The sequence below is a fragment of the Callorhinus ursinus genome, unplaced genomic scaffold (genome assembly GCF_003265705.2).
Source record: "Callorhinus ursinus isolate GAN/ISIS: 27379988/994484 unplaced genomic scaffold, GSC_fseal_2.0 scaffold13, whole genome shotgun sequence".
Classification (NCBI taxonomy): Eukaryota; Metazoa; Chordata; class Mammalia; order Carnivora; family Otariidae; genus Callorhinus; species Callorhinus ursinus.
Window position 1 is genome coordinate 23,224,110 of NW_027397075.1, and position 20,080 is coordinate 23,244,189.

Consider the following 20,080-nt stretch of genomic DNA (forward strand, 5'->3'; position numbering starts at 1 on the left):
ATCTTTAAAGTCATGATTCTGGACTCTAGGTCCGACATCGTACTAATGTCCGTATTGAGTAGGTCCCTGGCAGATGGTACTACCTCTTGTTCTTTTTGCTGAGGTGATTTTTTTCGTCTTGTCATTTTGTCCAGAGGAGAATAGATGAATGAGAGAAGAAAATGGTAACAGGTTAACAATGTCCCCAGCAAATATACTCTATACAAATCAGAAAAGACCTGAAACCAGGGGAAAAGAAAGGGAAAGAAAGAAAAAAGAAAGAGGGAAAAAAAGGAAAAGAAAAAGATAAAAACAAAGAAAAACAGAACAAAACAAAACAAAAAAACAGAATATGATCAAATATGATCAGGCTAGTGCATAGATCAGTGCCACACACTAGATTTTGGGTGTATTTTGGTCTGTTAGAAGAAAGTGCCTCCTAAAATTTTAAAGGAAGAAAGACTTATATATGTACAAAATAAGGGTTGATACAATGAAGGGATGGAAGATGACTGTAAAGATGAAAATTATAAAAGGTTTTATAAATGGAATTGATAAGATAAGAAGTTGTTTGAAAGAAGAAAGAAGATTTAAAAAAAAAAGAAAAAAATTGGGAGAAACTGTGATCAGGCAGGAGACTAGAACAAAGCCATACACTAGTGATTTAGGGTATATTTTGATCTGTTAGAAGAAACTGTATATCAAAATTTTAAAGAGAGAACTTATATATATATATATATATATATGCCAAAAATAAGGGTAACTACTATGAAGGGATAAAATATGACTCTAAAAATGAAAAATAAAAAATGTTTTTTTAAAAAAGGGATTGATAAGATGTTGGTTGAAAAAGGGAAAAGAAAAATTCAAAAAAAGTTAAAAAAATTAACTTTGAAAAACTAATGAATCATGGTAAAAAAGCCATGAATTCTATGTGCAGTATTCCCCATAGCGCTGGAGTTCTCCCGTTCTCCTTGATCGGTAAACTTGGTCTTGGCTTGCTGGCTGTTCGTGCTGATCTTCTGGGGGAGGGGCCTGTTGCCGTGGTTCCCAAATGTCTTTGCCGGAGGCGGAAGTGCCCCGCCCTTGTCGGTCCGGGCAAGGCAAGCTGATCGGGTTTGCTCTCAGGAGCTTTTGTTCCCTGCAAGCTCTCGGTACAGCTTTGGAGGACCAGGGTAAAAATGGTGGCCTCCCAATCTCCACCCGGAGGAGTTGAGAACTTGGGGCCCCGCTCCTCGGTGCCCCCCCCAGAGAAAAGCAGTCACTCCCGTCTCCCTGGTCTCCGGCCGCACTCCGTGCTCACCCGGCCTGTGACCGAGCGTTTCTATCTCTGGCACCCGACCCCGTGTGGAGTCTCCAAACCCAGCAGATCCCTGCGGTGCGCTCCTGCGCCGCTCCTCCCGGGGGAGGGAGGGGAGTCTCCCCGGCTCTGCCGCTTGTTGGGTCCCTGCTGGAGGAGCAATGTCCCAGCTGGGCCGCAGATCACAGTTTATGGCCACCCCGAGCTGAGAGCCCACACCTCGGCTCCGTCTTGGCAGCCGGCGTCCCCGCTCCGATACCTGGGAGCTCTGCTGCTCTCAGGCACCCTCGGTCTTTCTGTGACCCCGAGGGTCCTGAGACCACACTGTCCCACGAGGTTTCCACCTCCCACTTAGCCACTGGAGCGACGTCTCTCAGCGGAACCGACTTCCAAACGTTCCGATTTTGTGCTCCGCGGCTCTATCACTTGCCAGAGGCGGCGGACGGAGGCCCCCTCCCCCGCCGTCTATCCTCCTGAATATCGCCTAGGTTTCACTTCTCCGCACATCCTACCTTCCAGTAAGTGGTCGCTTCTCTGTTCAGAGAGTTGTTGCTACTCTCTTCTTCCATCTCCTGTTGAGTTCGTAGGTGTTCAGAATGGTTTGATCCCTAGTCACCTGAATTCCTGAGACCAGACGAAATCCAGGTCTCCTACTCCTCCGCCATCTTGCTCCGCCCCGAAATCAAGATATACTCTTAAATAAAATATGTTCCATCCTTCTACCTGGACAGATCTTTCTTTCTAATGGCCTGGAAGGCCAGGTTTCCATTTAGAATTCCTGGACTGTTGGGTCCCTGCCTTGGAGCATGGTGGCATGGGGAGAGCTAGCCCCTCTGTCCCCACCCAGCTCCACCCTGCACCACAAATGGCCGGGCCAGTGAGCCGAGGCAGAGTGGAACTTTACCTAATGGGAGTGCCAGGATCATCTTCTTTGTAGGCTTCTGTTCCTATGGTGCGTTCTACCTGTTCCCATTTTGGCTGTGGCTGCATTTGACTTTGACACTGCACACAGTTTGGCAGAAGTGCCATATATAATGAATACATATATATAACAAATTCCTGAGCCGATCTGGGTCTAGACCCGCCCTCTGGGACAAGCACTACGATCAGATTGACGCCTCTTGGGATCTCACGGAAGTGCCTCCCTCATTGCCTCCAAATTGAGAGCTAATCACTTTGTTAAATGGGCTTGTGCTGAATTCTTTGGAGGCAAATTAGAACTGAACTTGGCTTTTAAAGAGTGTTTAAGAACTGAAACAAGGAATGAGGACAGATGTGACTCTGGCCAGAGGTAAATAAGGAGCGTTCACTTAATTAAGCTGCTTATTTACTATCACTGAATCATCTTTGGCAATATGCCTCAGCAAACTTTTCTTACTTGGGGTGATCACTTATGCCCAAAGAGCTGGGCTGAAGTGATACAGTACAGGTTGCTTTTAATCCATGGGTAAATCAATCCAGCAAGTTCCATGTGATTAAGGCCATTAGATAAAAAATCAGGTATCTTAATAATTAGGATGTGTACCTGGATTATCCTCATGGAAATAACATCTTTCAAATGATTTATAAATTCTGATATTCAAGTAGATACAAGAAAAAAAAAAACCATACTCGTTGCCCTGTGTGTGCACTGATTTGCAGGTAAACACTTGAGCAGGGTCAGTTGGAGGATGGCTTCAGAAGCTGATTTTGAACCATCGATTGCTCATGTTCTTTTCTGGTTGGAGGTATCTAAGGCAGGTGCTGTACCTGGTATTGAATACTGGTCACCGCTCAAAGCTGGAGGACGCTGCCCTTGTTACGCGGCAGCTCCCTCCTGTGGTGAAAAGGGAGAACAAGCACAAAATCCGTGCCCCTTGAAGGAAATCAAGTTCCCAGGCACAGAACCTGAAAGGGTCAATGGAGATGGTCTGTGGCCGTCCAGCGCTCCATTCAGCCCTCTCTAGAATTCACGATTGTCCGTGAAACAGGCTCCATGTCTTCGACTAGAGTTCAGACCCTGCGGAGGACTCTGTATGTGATTGGTGCTCCCTTTCTTGGAGGGCGCTCCCATTTTCTCCATGTCTCCTTAATTTCCTCCCTACTGTCTCCACTTTTCTTGGTTAGAAACTATCCTGCAGGACTTCATATCTCATAAATAATACCGTGATCATAGTTAATGTCAATATTTTATTGCTGAAATATGTTGTCTCCTGGGTGACCGTTCTTGTAATATAAATACTTGGCAATCTTGGGTGGTTTTAGGAAGTGATGGGTTCTTTTTCTCATTGCCTTGACCTAATATTTCCTCTGCCAACATCAATTCCAATCTGTTGAAACAGAAACCTTTGAAACATTATTAGAAGCTGAAGGACATCCCTACATGCTTTGTGATTCTTAGACTGAGTAGGGTTGCTTGCGATTAAATTTGAAAGCACCATCTTGCCCTTGTGCTTATTTCTCAGGGATCCAGCAATCCCGTGTGCTTATTTCTCAGGGATCCAGCAATCCCGTGTGCTTATTTCTAAGGGATCCAGCAATCCCGTGTGCTTATTTCTAAGGGATTCTGTAATCCCGTGTGCTTGTTCCTAAGGGATTCTGTAATCTCTGGTCCATTTGAATCTTGAAGCCCTGCCTTCTGAACTGGCTACAGCCGTGGGGCTGGGCAGGGGTGTGGATGAGGCCACATGTGTCCAAGGACAGAGCAAACCCCTGAGGCAATGCAAGAGGGTAGGGTTTGGGGATCAAACTGCAGATAGGAGAACCAGGGAAAGATAAACAGTCGCCAGCCTTTCTCTCTATTCTTCTGAGGGGGTGGACAGGCATTATTCTGCTGCTGTGGAGGAATCAGGAGTCTACTGGTCTTCATTTCCTCCGGATTCTCACCCCCAAAGGACTGTGGCAGCAAGGACTCAGTGTTGCAATGCCCGCGGGAGCTTCCAGTCTCTACTGGCTACGTTTTTTGGAATGCCAAATAAACTTTTTATTAATGCAGGTCCAGCATTTCAAATACTGACCAATGAATATCGAGCACTCTTTGGAGGGAGGTAGTCCCGTCTTGGTTGGGCTTCTCGTATACATTTTAAGTATCTTCTAAAGATGTGATAAAGATTCCACGAAGAAGATAAAATGGATTGGCTCCATTCAGAAAACTCTGAATGAAAGAGTGTAGCTATTTGTACACATGTGTAAAAAAATTTCTCCTTTTTTGCACCCTCCAGGCTCAAAGGGGTGGGGGGCAGCTTTCTACGGGGCCTTCTGCCCCTGGGTCTCTCCATCTCTAGCTGTTAGGGGGTGTGTGGGAGGATGGGGTCTGGGGGGTGCAAGAGGGGAGGACTGGCTTTTTTAATGAAAGAATTTACTAATTGGTAGAAAATTCCAATTTTTCCCCCCCGTTTCTCACCAGAGGTTTCTAACTTTCCTGCTGGTGGTGTCTGGGGCTGGGTATCAATGAGGTGGCGATGTTTCAGTGATGAGTGTCTTTTGAGAAAATCAAGCCGAGAAGTCTAACGATTTTGATGAACACAAGTATCCAAACAATTCTCGACATCAACAGACTCCTGACTCAGTCACCAGACAGACAGTTATTCAGAAATCCTTCTTCATGTTCCCTGGGGGTTTCTGCCCAATGGTAATTTATTTGAGAAGAAGTCCATTCTGCTCAGGGACAAATAATGCCTGTAGTATTCTTGTAGGAGCATTTCTCATTGCAGAGATGGCACCGATTCTAAATCTGCATAGGTTGGTGTAGGGCTGCGACACGAAGGTAAAGGTGGTCCACACTGACTTGTGATGCATCTCCAGCCTCCAGCTTGCCGTTGGGCTGTTGCGGGAGGGCTGGAGGAGGTGGCCCAGACAGTGAGGGCTGAGGGAAGAGGAAGAGGCCCGGTGAGGGCCCCATGTGTGCAGAGAGGCCTGGAAGCAGGAGTGAGCACAGTGATTTGAGGGAAGGGCACGGGGTTCTTTGGGACCTGCAGGGGCGTGGTGGGAGAGCAAACTCGAAGGGCCCCCTTCACGAAGCCCTTTGACTGCTGTGGGGAGTAGTCTGAGCTTCCTCTCTGTCAGTGGGATACCATTCACAGATTTTATAGAGGAATAGCCTATTTACCAGGCACGGAGAGGAGAAATTGCTGTGAGGCATAGCCATCAGGGGCATCTTCTTGATGGAGGGAGGAATGACATCGCACTTCGAAGAACAGGTAGAAGAAAAGGAAAACGCTTCGTTGATGCCCGAGCAGGGGGTGTCCACCGTTTAAAGATGGAGGCTGGCAGAAAAGAGGAGACAAGGCTCTCTGGCTGGTCGCACGGCCATCGATGTCACCGCCTCAGTCCCGCGGGGACAAGTGTAAGAGGGCGCGGTGCAGGGAACGGGTCACAGTGTGGTGGGGTGTCCTAGAGGTGGGACCGTGACTGGGGTTCAGAATGAACTGAGACCCCCAGTGAGGCTGTGTTGTCTCCTCCCAGCTTGAGGACCAGCATCGGACATTCCAGGGTTCCAGAGCAGTCCTTTAAGGGTGTATGTGAATTTAAGAAGTATCTAGAACCTAATTTGTGCAAGCACTGAGCTATGTCTTGGCCACTGAAGTGGGCTCTGTTGTCTCACCCAGGCACCTGATTTGCCTACTATTTTTGCTTTTCTCTTCTAAAAGACGGTTCCCTACAGGGAGTGAAAATGGGAGTAGTTTTCTTGGACTCCGTTCATTTACAGCTACTTCTTGATCCCACCAGGCCTGATAAATGCCATGGACTCATTCTAAGAAATCAGAACCCTTGGCCATCAACATGAATTTTACTGCTTGGGTTGAATTTGCTCTGGAGCAGATAGTTAGCTTTGCTGGAAGTCATTTCTGCCCTTTGTAGGCCTAGCCTGTTAGGGGATGGGAGCCTTTCTTTTTTCGGTGTGAGGAAAAGAAGTCACGAACACACCAGGCTCCAAGTAAAAGGAATTTTACCAATTCGTGGGACTGCCCACACTTCCAACAATTATGGAAAATTAACGAATTCAGCCAATAAATACTATACAATGTACGTGTACTGTACCAGGGAGAGAGAAAGGAAGAAAACCAACATGGCAGCCGCTTTACTGGACTTTATAGTAAGTGAGGAAGGAAAAGCAGGTAAACAGTTTAGCAGTTAATCGCAGCTTTTACTTATTTGTGCTATTATTTTCAAGAGTCCTGGCCTGAGCTTTGATTACGGCCCTGCCTCTGCTGTGGGCTAGTTGTGTGGTTGACTCCTTCTGAGAGAGAAACATTTTTAAGCAATAAAATGTTGTCAAAACATAGGCAGAACAAAGAGCCCAGTGGTTTCATATGACTGAGCAGACTCGGCCAGATTTAAAGCATCTTGGCAGGTAGGGTCCCTGCGTTTGAAGAACTTCTAGTTCATTTTTTAGGATAAAGCGATGCTTCATAGACTGCTTTGATGAGCAAAGAACTTTTCTTCCCACCTGTTGTTTGGATGTGACAGCGTGACACCAAACGGTGTCGCCCGGACTCAGGTCCTGTGTTTGGTCCTTGACGTGCTTTGCAGACCCCCAGCAGTCGCGGAGCTGCTGTGTCCCTGGTGCGCCCAGGGGCTGGCCAGTCCGGCCCTCCCTCCCTCTGTGTCCCACCGGGATTGCAAGAGTGGCGTTTCTGGTCAGGCTGGAGGTGTGTGGAAGTCGGCAGAGTGCCTGTGTCCCCTGGGTCAGCTGGAGCTCCTGCTGTAATTTCATCCCACAAAGCAACACACCCCATCTGAAAGAGAGAGAGAGATCTAATTGAGTGTAGCAGCCTTTGGTATTTGCTTAAAATGCTAAATGAGAGACCCAGGTTCTGAAGAGCAGGTTCTCGGGGAAATTTTGAAATTGAAGCTGCAGCCCTTTCTCCTCGCGCTTGGTTTGGCGGATTTCCAAAGCATCGAGGCCAGCAACTGAGGGACTGAAATATAATCAGTGGCGATACATTTGCACCACATGAAACATTCTCTGCCTCCAGAGCCTCCAGTGGTTGTGGGAACGGCACACCGGCCACAGCTCTTGGCTGCTGGACTCTGCAGGGAGGGAAGATTGGATCACAATGGTAAGAAACTCCAGAGTTTTCTGTAGACCTGGTTTGTGACCCGGGAAGGCTTACCTGGCATTTGCCTGTGACAATGGCTGTGGGTAGCGTGAGGCTGAACTTGAGCTCTGGGGCACTGTCAGCTTTTTACTGGGAAGGGCTGGGTGCTTTTGGTGCTTTGGCACCAAAGCACCGACTTGTGAAAAATGATTCCTTCATGTCAGGAGCCTTGTAATTAATAAGGACCGTTTGCTGGACTGTGCCAGGGAAGGACAGTCCCACGGTGACCTCAAATGTGAGCCCTGATTAATGCAGCCTCTGATGTGTGCTCTTCCTCTGAAGGCAATTGTAATATCCAGGAGGCTGCCTCCAAGAAATAATTGCCTGCTTTCTTGATATTTTCACGCGGGGGTACAAACCCATTCATATGGAAGCAGCTCTTTTTCCTGAGGAGTGAATTGTCACAATCCTGTGAGTGTCACTGTTGATCGGAGGTGTCTGCACATTAACCACGACTAGAGCAAACTTCTAAGTGATTTTTTTTTCTTTCCTTCAAAACTGTCATTTGCGGACAGCGACCAAAGGGGCCCAGGTTCTAAAAGAAAGTGCAAGTGACTTTGTTTTGCGGAAGTTCGTTTGATTTGCCCTAGCAGAGCAAACATCGTCAGGGGGAGGAATGCCTTCCTGGAAGCATGAGGTCTCTGGATGAGGAGTGGGGTTGGTCACGGGGGGTGGGGGTCGGTGCGCTGAGCCCGGGGCCCGCGGCGGACCAGTAGAGCCGTCACACGTTTCCTTTAAGGAATCCAGGGATGAAGGACATGGGTAATAATAAGATTATATAACATTTAGGAGAAAATATAACCTATTACTGTATAGAGAGAATGCCTGAAATACACTTATTTGACTGCACAGCTGATGTGTGGGAAATGATTATTCCGTTTATAATCCAGATGAATGAAGAGAGTGCTGATGAGGGATATGGGAATTTTTAGAAGTAAGTCTGCCTCTCCAACAACTCAGAAAAGGGGACACTGGGAACCAGACTGATGAGAATATTTCATTTCACTTCCTGCCCTCATCATCCATCCTCCATCACTCACTCACGAGCAAACAGACCCTAGAAACAGAGCTGCAAAGCTCAGGGTCATCTTCCTCCGGGCTAGGATCTCTTCCAACCTGTGGGGAAGTCACATTAAAGACTCACCTATTTCTCCTTGACCAGCAGGGTGGGTAAATATCAACATACCCAGCATGAGGATTAAATGGGGCTCCTTAGTGCTTTAGAATATTTTGCCTCAATTCTTGAGACATAATAATTCTTTTCTTCTCTTTATTAGCCTGAGAACATTCCTTTAAGAATTAAAAAGGACCGGGCTGAAATGCAGATAGGGTTCCTACCAGCGCACTTGAAGCGTGGGCATAAACTGAATCATAGCAACAACCTTGTACAGTACTCAGGGAGACAACAAGGAGCCCGCCAGGGACTGAGTCACTTAAATGCAGTAACACAATCTAAGGAAAGTATGTAGACCTCTTTTAGGATTGCAAAAAAAAAAAAAAAAAAAAAGTTGGAAACATTACCCAGTTGTACATGAAAATGAAACCTTTAGTCTAATTGAGCTTTTCTGAACTGCAAACACTAAAATGATCACAGTTTTGTAGGGCAGATGTTCTAACCAGCTAGCTTTTGCAAAGGGAACTGTACTTACCTTTCCTTGTAGTGAGAACTCTGTCCAGAGAGCAGGGGGTTGAAAAACCGGTCTTTGATGGTAAGGGGAGTGAATCTATAGGTTAGATTTTCATGAAGTATCTTCCATGATGAAAAGGAAACCATAATGTTTCTCATCTGATGTGATCAGTTATCTTACTTATCCAAAAGAAAAGATGGTCACTGTGTTTCAGACCCTCCTTATTAGAGTCAGGAGCATGTCAGGACTTGCAGGGTGTCCTACCAAGTAAGTCAGCCTGCTGTGGGCTCTGGCCGCAGATTGCCTGTTTTCATTTTATTTACAGATTGAAAGAAAATACAAAGAGTTAGGGGCACCTGGGTGGCTCAGTCGTTAAGTGTCTGCCTTTGGCTCCGGTCATGATCCCAGGGTTCTGGGATCAAGCCCTGCATCGGGCTCCCTGCTCCACAAGAAGCCTGCTTCTTCCTCTCCTGCTCCCCCTGCTTGTGTTCCCTCTCTCACTGTGTCTCTCTCTATCAAATAAATAAAATCTTTAAAAAAAAAAAAGGAAAATACAAAGAGTTAAATCCATCCCACATAATTGTAAATAAGTTTAAGTTATTTCAAAGCAAAGGAAATGTGTGAATGTTTTCAAGGAATATTTTACAAATATCGAGGACATATGTGCTATGTGCCAAGTGTTTTAAGTACTTTAATAATCCTCATCCTTCCTTTTAAGCAGATATTATTATTATTACCACTGTACTGAGGTAAGGTACAGAGAAGTTAAGTACTTTCCTAAAAACACACAGCTAGTAAAAAGTAGTGCAAGGGTAAGAACAATTACAAGACCCTTACTTATTTTTTTTAAAGATTTATTTATTTATTTTAGAGAGAGAGCGCATGAGCAGTAAGGGCAGAGGGAGAAGGAGAGAGAATCTGAAGCAGACTGTGTGCTGAGCATGGAGCCTGACGTAGGGCTCCATCCCACAACCCTGAAATTAGGACCCGAGCCAAAACCAAGAGTTGGATGCTCAACCAGCTGAGCTCCCCACCCCACCCCCCACGCACAACTCAAGGCCCTTACTTCCTAAGCCACCTCATCCTACAAACTTTTCAGGTATGGAGGAAGGTGAGCCAGGCCAACCCTTCGATGACCCAACCTCTAAAGCTTCAAATAATCTTCGGCATTTCTCTTTCTTCCTCATATCCAATCTGCTCCCAAGACACATCTGTTCTTTCTTGGTGTCCTCTGTTTGGCTTTCTTATCATTTGCGTACCAACACCATAATTCTTATGTTCCCACTATGGCCAGTTTCCCTTAAACAGTTCCCTTAATCTGGGAGAGAGTCTAACGCTATAGAAAGAGGGTTTAAATGCACTCAGACCTAGAGTTAAATTTCTGCATTACCCACCTGTTTGTGTGGATTTGAACAGTAAGTTTTTAAACTCTTTAACAATTAGTGTTCTATAACAATTCAACAATTATGTACATTACACAGTGCTCATCACGATGCTTAGTTTTTTTCTTAAAAAAATGGATTTCATATTTTGCTTTAGATATACCAAGCACCCATCTTTTATATTGCACACTTAAAACTAATATAACACTGTGTAATAATTAGTGTTCTTACTTGAAAGGGGGACGAGAGATTCTTACCTCTGTTGGGTCATGGTGATAACTGCATTAATGTTTGTGTAAAGTCAGAGGTCTGATAAGGCTAAAGATCATAGTGGAGAGATGAATTGGAAGGAAGCTTTTGAAACTATTGAGGTACAAGATGATCAGGATTTCAGTTAGGATGGTGGGGAGAAAATGAAAAAGCATCAAAGTAGGAGGACAGGTGCATGAACAGTTCACCTGAGCTGGCCACTGATTTAGATGTGACCGTGAAAAAGGAAAACCAGACTCACACCTGAAGCAACTAACTCAAGAAGAGTGAGGAAGAGTCACCTGACTGTAGATACTACGTCACCTGGTAGTCATACCAGAGTAGGTTGTGTATGTTGTTGAATGAATTAAAAAAGACACATATCAAGGAAGAAAAGTGTGGGTTTTATAGCCTGTCACCCAAGTCCAGTAAGGTATTTAGAGGTGAGTGACAACATAGTGTGTTCTGGGATGAATGTGGAGGCTCAAGATGCTAAGTGGCCTTTTGATTATGTTCCTGAAGAGAAGAAGGTGGATTCAGAGGGTCAGGGGATGTGCCTATACCCATATATATATCCGAAGGTTTTGGAAGTTTGAAGGTGACGTTAGAAGGCAAATTGGAGATAGCCAGAAATGACTAATGACTTCAGGCAGTAAAGTCATTGATAACTGATTACCTGGAGTCACATTGATAAGATGAATGGAAAGATGTGGAAGAAAATGAGTGGATAATGAAGCCCCTCCCCTCAAAAAAAAAAGGCACACAGAATAAAAGTATTTTATTAATTAGAATAGGTAGGGTACTAATTGTCAGGAAGGGGGTTATTTTGATGGCAAATTTTAGGGAATTGAATGTGTCAGTTGACTTGGAGTCTCTCCTTGAAGAGTGTGTCAGGAGCATTAAAAATTATAAATTGCACTACCAGTAATAAAATGAAGATGAATCGTTTCTCTTGTTCTTTCTGTGGTCTTCTGTGAAGGAGTTGCATTCAATGAGCTCAAGGAAGTGCAAAGCTGAAAATAAGCAAATGTGAACTTGGTTCAGATTTCATCCCGTTGGTCAGCCTTATGAGTCCAGATGATTCATGATGGATGCTGGACAGGTCCCATTTGGCGAAAAGACACAAGAGCAGGTGTATATGGGATGATGGATAAAATACTATTGAAGTTGTTGCTGATCAAGCCTAATGTTGATTGTAAAATCAATGTGATAGATGAAAGAATAAAGAGACTAATTAGACTAATTAGCTGGATAACCTAGAAATTAAATAGGTTCCAGGGAAGAGATGCTCTATGGGGAGATGCTCAGAAGATTACGGGAGATGCTCAAATGGGATAGTTCAGGTTGTTAGCCTTAACTGCAACTTTAAATAGTCTCCTGTAAATGTGGACATGGGAATAGCATTAAAATCCTCCAATTTATATCAAATCCTGGCTGTATCCAGTACTTCTGGTTGAGCTTATGATAGGCAGGTTCAGCCTCCCCACTGTCTGATTCTCTTGCTTCTGCACTTCTCATCGGCATTCCCAGATGCCTGTTAGTGTTTGTCCCTCATCTCTTACTTCCCATCTTACTCTTGGGATTTAGCAATCCAATGTATGGATTATCTGCCCCGACATCTAGGGCCCCTGAGGATTTTGGGGTCTATGAAGGGCCCAGACTCCCCAAAACCCACCACCCTGAGTCAGCCCTCCTTGTCATGGCCCAACCCAGAAGGGCAAGCTTATCTGGAGGCATTTGGTGTTTGGATTCTGAAATTTGCTGTGTTTGGATTTAAAGCTTGTTTTATAAAATTACTTGGATTGATTTCCTTATTTGGTTAGTTACTGTGTTTTTTTTTTTGTTTCAGTAGGGAAATCAAAATATAGGAAAGCATGTATAGAAATGTTTTAAGAAATAGGTAAAGTCTCTGATAGAGAGAAAGGGGAGAACTCACACCAGTATATACTTAATCAGTCTCACTTTTTAAGTAACTATTATCCTGTATCTATATGATTTTAATGTTTCCGAATGACACTATGGCTGATGAATCAATTCATGGAATGTGTGGCTCATCGGCTTCCGTGTTTCTCAAGGGCAGGCTATATTGTCATATGTTGCTACACCTAAGATTTGCCCCGTTTGTGTTTACTTAGCATAGAGATTCTTTGTAAAACTATGTTTATAATGTATGTGTAATGACACTGAATAAGATGAATAGAATTTACCCAGTCTGGGACTTAGAATTGCCTGGTAGGTTTGGGTGAAAATGCATTGACATGGAGTGGATGAATTTTTTAAGATGGACTGAATTGGTTCTGGGATTATATATGTTTCCTCTCCCCAGTTTTCTCCTTCTTCTGCTTAGAGTATTGATTTACTTAATAAACGGGTTTTAAGTAAAAATGTTTACTCAGGTATAACTTCTGAACGGAAAAAGTGCATAAATCATAGAGTACAATGCACGTTTATGCAAAATGAACACAGTCTTGTAATTAGCACCCATTCAAAGAATAGACCATCACTGGCACTGGAAGCACCTTCATCCAGCCTTTCATGATCCTGACTTACAGCCCCTAAATCAAGTTTTACTTATTTTTAAGCTTTATATACTCTCCTTCCTTTTTATTTTTTAAAAAGAAGCAAATAATCCCATTTATGTAAACTTCTCTCGGTAGATCTCTGTGCGTGGGTAGGGATAGAGAGGAATATGCTCACCACACTTAACAGTGGGGGATAATTCCAAATTTTCTTCTTCATTCTTTTTCTTATTTGAACAGTGTTCTTTATAAAAATGAGTGTATGCCATTTACAGAAAATATGTACTCAGTTTTTAAAAGAAACTATGATGCCTCAAAGTAAGGCTTTGAAATGTTTTATGGGGGCATTGGCCAGGATATTTTTCAAGTCACCTGAAGGGCAAGTCTACATGATGCTTTCTGTGGTCCCATCAGAAGTTTTTTGAATGTCAGCAAGAGGCAAAACCCTTCTCTCTTGCTTCACACTGAAGTTTAAGGGAGAGCTGTTACAAGTACTAGAAACAGTTGTAAATAGCAAAGATTAAAATTTGTTGCAAGTTAACTATCAGTACATCTTTGCAAAAATAAGTCTAATCAGAAATAATAGTCTTGCTAGCACTTTCACATTGAGATACAGCTGATGTTTTAACTTTAGCCGAGTTGCCATGAACAAGTGTAATTTCCCGCGGGCCCCAGAGGAAGGTGAGTTTGATGGCCCCCCTGCCTTACGTGGCCAACCGTGACCCCTGGGAAAATGATGTCTGCCTGACCCATTTTTTCTCAAAGCTTCCTATTACTTTCAAATGTGTCAAAGTAATATACCCTTATGCACTCTAAAGTCAGGAAATATAAATTCTGGTTTTATCTGAGGGGAAGACAGAACAGAGCAGTGACCCCAAATCTACAGGTAGCCTGACATGTGACTGAGAAAACTGAGACAAATACCCTTTTCTTTGTTGATTACTGATTTGACTTCCTTGATGGTTATTGGTCTGTTCAAGTTTTCTAGTTCTTCCTGTTTCAGTTTTGGTAGTTTATATGTTTCTAGGAATTTATCCATTTCTTGCATATTGTTCAGTTTGGTGGCATACAGTTTTTCATTATTCTCTTATAATTGCTTGTATTTCTCTGGTGTTGCTCCTCTCTCATTTGTGATGTTATATATTTGGGTCCTTTCTCTTTTCTCTTTGATAAGTCTGGCTAGAGGTTTATCAATTTTATTAATTTTTTTCAAAGAACCAGGTCCTGGTTTCACTGATCTATTTTATTATGGCTTTTGTTTCCATATCATTTATTCCTGCTCTAACCTTTACTATTTCCTTCCTTCTGCTGGTTTTGGGTTTTGTTTGTTGTTCTTTTTCTAGCTCCTTTAGGTGTAAGGTTAGGTTGTTTTTTCTGAGGTTTTTCATGCTTCTCCAGGTAGGCCTTTATTGCCATATGCTTCCCTCTTAAGATCAATTTTGTTGCAGCCCAAAGCTTTTGTACCATTATGTTTTCATTTTCATTTATTCTTTAACCTCCATGTATTTGTGGTTTTTCCATCGTATTGTGGTCAGAAAAGGTGCATGGTATGACTTCAGTCTTTTTCTATTTGTTGAGGGCTCTTTTGTGACCTAATATGTGATCTGTTCTGGAGAATATTCTGTGTGCACTTGAAAAGAATGTGTATTCTGCTGTTTTAGGATGGAATGTTCTGAATATATCTGTTAAATCCATGTGGCCCAGTATGTCATTCAAAGCCACTGTTTCCTTGTTGGTTTTCTGTTTAGATGATCTCTCCAGTGATGAATATGATGCAAAAGTTCTCAATAAAATACTAGCAAACTGAATCCAACTATACACTAAAAAAAAAAAAAAATTGTGTACCACAATCGAGTGGGATTTATTCCTGGGTTGCAAGGGTGGTTCATTATTCACAAATCAATCAATGTGATACATCACATTAACAAAAGAGAAGATCAGAATCATATGATCATTTAATAGATGCAGAAGAATGATCATTTAATAGATGCAGAAAAAGCATTGGACAAAATGCAACATCCATTCATGATAAAAACCCTCAACAAAGTAGGTTTAGAGGGAACATGACTCAACATAATGAAGGCCATATGTGAAAAACCCACAGCTAATATCACCCTAAATGGGGAAGAATTGAAAGCTTTTCCTCTATGGTCAGGAACAAGACAGGAATGTCCACTGTCACTACTTTTATTCAAAATAGTACTGGAAGATCTAGCCACAGCAATAAGACAACAGAAAGAAATAAAGAGCATCCAAACTGGCAAGGAAAATAAAGTAAAACTTTCACTATTTGAGGATGACATGATACTATATATAGAAAACCCTAAAGGCTCCACCAAAAAACTGCTAGAACATATACATGAATTCAATAAAGTCACAGGATACAAAATCACTGTACAGAAATCTGTTGCATTTGTTTACACGAGTAATGAAGCAGCAGAAAGAGCAATTAAGGAATCAATCCCACTTATGATTGCACCAAAACCCATACGGTACCTAGGAGTAAACCTAACCAAAGAGGTGAAAGACCTATGTTTGAAAACTATAAAACACTGATAAAAGAAATTGAAGAGGACACAAAGAAATGAAAGATATACATGCTCATGGATTGGAAGAACCAATATTGTTAAAATGTCTACACTACCCAAAGCAATCTACACATTTAATGCAATCCCTATCGAAATACTACCAGCATTTTTAACAGAGCTAGAACATATAGTCCTAAAATGTGTATGGAATCACAAAAGACTCCAAATAGCCAAAGCAAGCTTGCAAAAGAAAAATAAAGCTGAAAGCATCACAGTTCCAGAATTCAGTTGTATTACAAAGTTGTAGTAATCAAGACAGTATGGTACTGGCACAAGCATAGACACATAGATCAATGGAACAGAATAGAAAACCCAGAAATGAGCCCACAATCGTATGGTCAGTTAATCTTCATCAAAGCAGGAGAGAATATCCAATGGAAAAAAAGACAGTCTCTTCAACAAATGGTGTTGGGAAAACTGGACAGCCACATGCAAAAAATGAAACTGGACCATTTTCTTATACTATACACAAAAATAAATTGAAAATGGATGAAAGACCTAAATGTGAGACCTGAAACCATAAAAATCCCAGAAGAGAACACAAGCAGTAACTTCCTTGATATTGGCTGTAGGAACTTCTTTCTAGAAATGTCTCCTGAGGCAAGGGAAATCAAAGCAAAAATAAACTCTTGGGACTATATCAAGATAAAAAGCTTGTGCACAGCTAAGGAAACAATCAGCTAAACTAAGGGCAATCTACAGAATGGGAGAAGATATTTGCAAATGACATATCTGACAAAGGGTTAGTGTCTAAAATCTATAAAGAACTTATAAAACTCAACACCCAAAAAATGAATAATTCAATTAAAAAATGGGCAGAAGACATGAATAGACATTTTTCCAAAGAAGACATCCAGATGGCCAACAGACACATGAAAAGATGCTCAGTATCACTTATGATCAGGGAAATAAATCAAAACTATAATATCACCTCACACCTGTCATAATGGCTAAAATCAACAACACAAGAAACAACAGGTATTGAAGGAGGCGGAGAAAGGGTAATCCTCTTATACTGTTGATGGGAATGCAAACTGGTGCAGTTACTCTGGAAAACAATATGGAGGTTCCTCAAAAAGTTAAACACAGAGCCACCCTACAACCCAACAATTGCACTCCTAGATATTTAGACTACAAGAACACTAATTCAAAGGGATACACGCACCTTGATCTTCATAACAGCATTATCTACAATAGCCAAGTATGGAGGCAGCCCAAGTGTCCATCGATAGACGAATGTTTAAAGAAGATGTGATATAGATACACAATGGAATATTACTCAGCCATAAAACAGAATGAAATCTTGCCGTTTGTAACAACATGGATGGAGCTAGAGAGTATTATGCTAAGTGAAATAAGTCAGAGAAAGACAAATACCATATCGTGTCACTCATATGTGGAACTTAAGAAGAAAAACAAAAGGGGAAAAGGGTGGGGGGAAAAAGAGAGAGACAAACCAAGAAACAGACTCTTAACTATAGAGAGCTGCTGGTCACCAGAGGGATTGTGGGTGGGGGGATGGGGGAACTAGGTGATGGGGATTAAGGAGCGCACTTGTGATGAGCACCAGGTGATGTATGGAAGTGTTGAATCACTATATTGTACACCTGAAACTAATAGTACACTCTTAACTAACTGGAATTTAAATAAAAACTTAAAAAAAAGAATAAACCCAATTAAAATTTGTTTTTCTTTTTGATTACAAAAGTAACACATGGCAATTGAAAAAGATTCAAAACATGCTGAAAATGAAAGAAGAGAAGCACAGTCATTCAGGGCTAATACCTGTGGGTTATATACACGTAATTCTTGCCTTTCTTATATGCGTACATATGCTTGCACTCATATATACACACCAATGCATATAATTTTTACTAAAGGCAGTAGGATAAGTCTTTCTTTAATTATATATTCACAATATCTTGCATGTTGCTTCATAGCACTCATCACTATTTTAAATTATTTATACTATTATTTGATTAACGTCAACTTCCTCAACAGACCGTAAACCCCCATGAATAGGAACCATGTTTCCCATCCTAATTTTGATGGCTAGAGCAGTGCCTGCCATATTAAATATGTGCTGAAAGAACAAAAAACCAAATAGTGTTTCACTTAGGTTCACAAGTAAATATTCATCTCTGAATATTATTCACAAACATGCTATTTAGGTTTTTTTTTTTTACTTAATTTATTGTGGCCATGATTCTGTGCCAAAACATGTAACTCTCTGTCATCATTTTAATGGACGTGGATGTTATTTCCAGTCTTCCTGCAAAATTATTGTTTATAATATGCTGAGTGAGCATTTTTGTGCATTCAAGTTTAAGCAATTGCCAGTCCAGTTCTTTTGCTCTTTCACTATACAACATCAAGGGGATAAATGACCTAATTTTAAAAGTGTTAAGTAGAGTAATGGACAGAGCAGTGGAAGGAAGCAGAGGGAGGAAGAAAGATGGGAGAGTGTTTTCAGAACGAATATACGGGCATACTTCATTTTATTGTGCTTTGCAGATATTGCCCTCTAAAAAATTTTTTTTTAATTTTTATAAATTGAAGGGTTGTGACAGCCCTGCTTCAAGCAAATCTTTTTTTACACCAGCATTTGCTCACTTTATGTCCTCTGTCACATTTTGGTAATTCTCGCAATATTTCAAACTTTTTCATTATTACTATATTTATTGTGATCTGGAATCTGCGATTACAACTGGCTAAAAGCTCAGAGGATGGTTGGCATGTTTTAACAATGAAGTATTTTTATTTTATTTTATTTTATTTTATTTTATTTTATTTTATGATGTTATGTTAATCACCATACAATACACCATTAGTTTTTGATGCAGTGTTCCATGATTCATTGTTTTCATATAACACCCAGTGCTCCATGCAGTATGTGCCCTCCTTAATACACAATGAAGTATTTTAAAATTAAGGTATGTACATTGTGTTTTTAGACATCATACTAGTGCACACTTAATAGAGTACAGTTAGAGTGTAAGCATAACTTTCATATGCCCTGAGAAACCAAAAAAATCATTTGACTTGCTTTATGGCGATACTCACTTTACTGCGGTAGTCTGAAACCCCACCTGTAATATCTCCGGGTTTGCCTATTGTGTTCTGTGCTGAGTCTGTGGACTGGAAGTAGAGGAAAAGAAGAATGTGGAGGAATCCAGCAAGGCACTATCTCACCTCCCTGGTAGTTAAATCTGCAACCAAATTCTGAATTATGAGAGCTTAGGCCACCTTGTAGGGCAAGGAGCCCCTATTCACCTTTGCTCCTCGTAGGGTCCAGCTGGCCCTTAGAATTGGTCAGATATATAGACTTTGTAATCTGCCCGATCAGGGTTACTATACAGTGAGCCTCAGGTAAATAATCCTCACTGTCTGTGTTAGTCCCATTCTGCTGTCTGAATGTTAATGTCCAGAGTTCTAGGAAGCCACATGAAGACGGCAGGGATATATCACCCTGGGTCTCAGGAAGACCCTGTTAAGAAAGGCACCTTCCCCCTCCCCACATGCAACTGATTTGGACTCTTCATGAGCAGGAAATGCACTTTGCTTGCATTTGAGCCTTCTACATTTTGGTCTGTGTTTTAGAACAGGGAGCAGTGAGCTAGCCTAATTTTATCAAGTTCCTACTAGTTTGGTTTTGGTTTTTTTTGCCCTGTCCTGGGTGGTGGGGATACAGTGGTGATTAAGGTGGTTAAGATCCTTGCTTCCTTTTTAGATTCTAATGAGGGAGATAAACAATAAACATGTAAACAAATAAACCAGAACTTTACATATAGAGATGAGCTATGAAGGAAATTAACAGGTGGTAAGAGCATCACATTGGGGGTAGGGGTGCTGGCTATAAACTAGTCTTTGAATGAAGTGTAGGTCTTAACTCCAAAGAGGGATTGTTGGTTAAATTCTTAAAGTTGGACAACAATTATCAATTAAAAGAGGATGTAGGAAAATCATAAAAACCAGGACAGCACCATAGACTCCCCTTCTAAGCCTATTCCCACTGCTTCCATAAGTGGTAAGGAATTTCCAACAAAATTCCAAAAAATTCCCAAGATCATAGTGTTCTGATGAGTTGAAGACCATCCTAGCATGAGGTTTGGGACGGTGTCCTTGGGTTTTCTTAAAAGAACTCAAAAGCAGATTTCTTCTTAGTGGCCCCAAATGACTTTACATTGATTTTGTGCCTCTTGATGCCTTTAAAGATCAAAGGAAAAATATCTTTGACTTATCGAAGGGACTTCCATAAAACTGGCAGATTACTGTTTTCCAGTTTGAATTAATTCCTGTGACGTGGGAAGTTGGAATGGAGAGAAGTAATTCTTAATTTGCTAACATCAGGACTT

General features: G+C 41.8%; 1 protein-coding gene across 2 annotated transcripts in view; it reads left to right on the plus strand.

Annotated features, from left to right (window-relative positions):
* PLD5 (phospholipase D family member 5) overlaps positions 1–20,080 on the plus strand; it is a 405,908-nt gene that overhangs the window by 67,691 nt on the left and 318,137 nt on the right. The window contains exon 1 of one of the 2 annotated variants that reach the window (XM_073899910.1): positions 7,262–7,320. The exons of the other annotated variant lie outside the window; for it this stretch is intronic. Within the exon in view, the coding sequence (XP_073756011.1) occupies positions 7,318–7,320 (3 nt within the window). The 5' untranslated portion in view covers positions 7,262–7,317. Of the gene's footprint in view, positions 1–7,261; positions 7,321–20,080 lie in introns of those variants that run through there. 2 annotated transcript variants of the gene reach the window in all.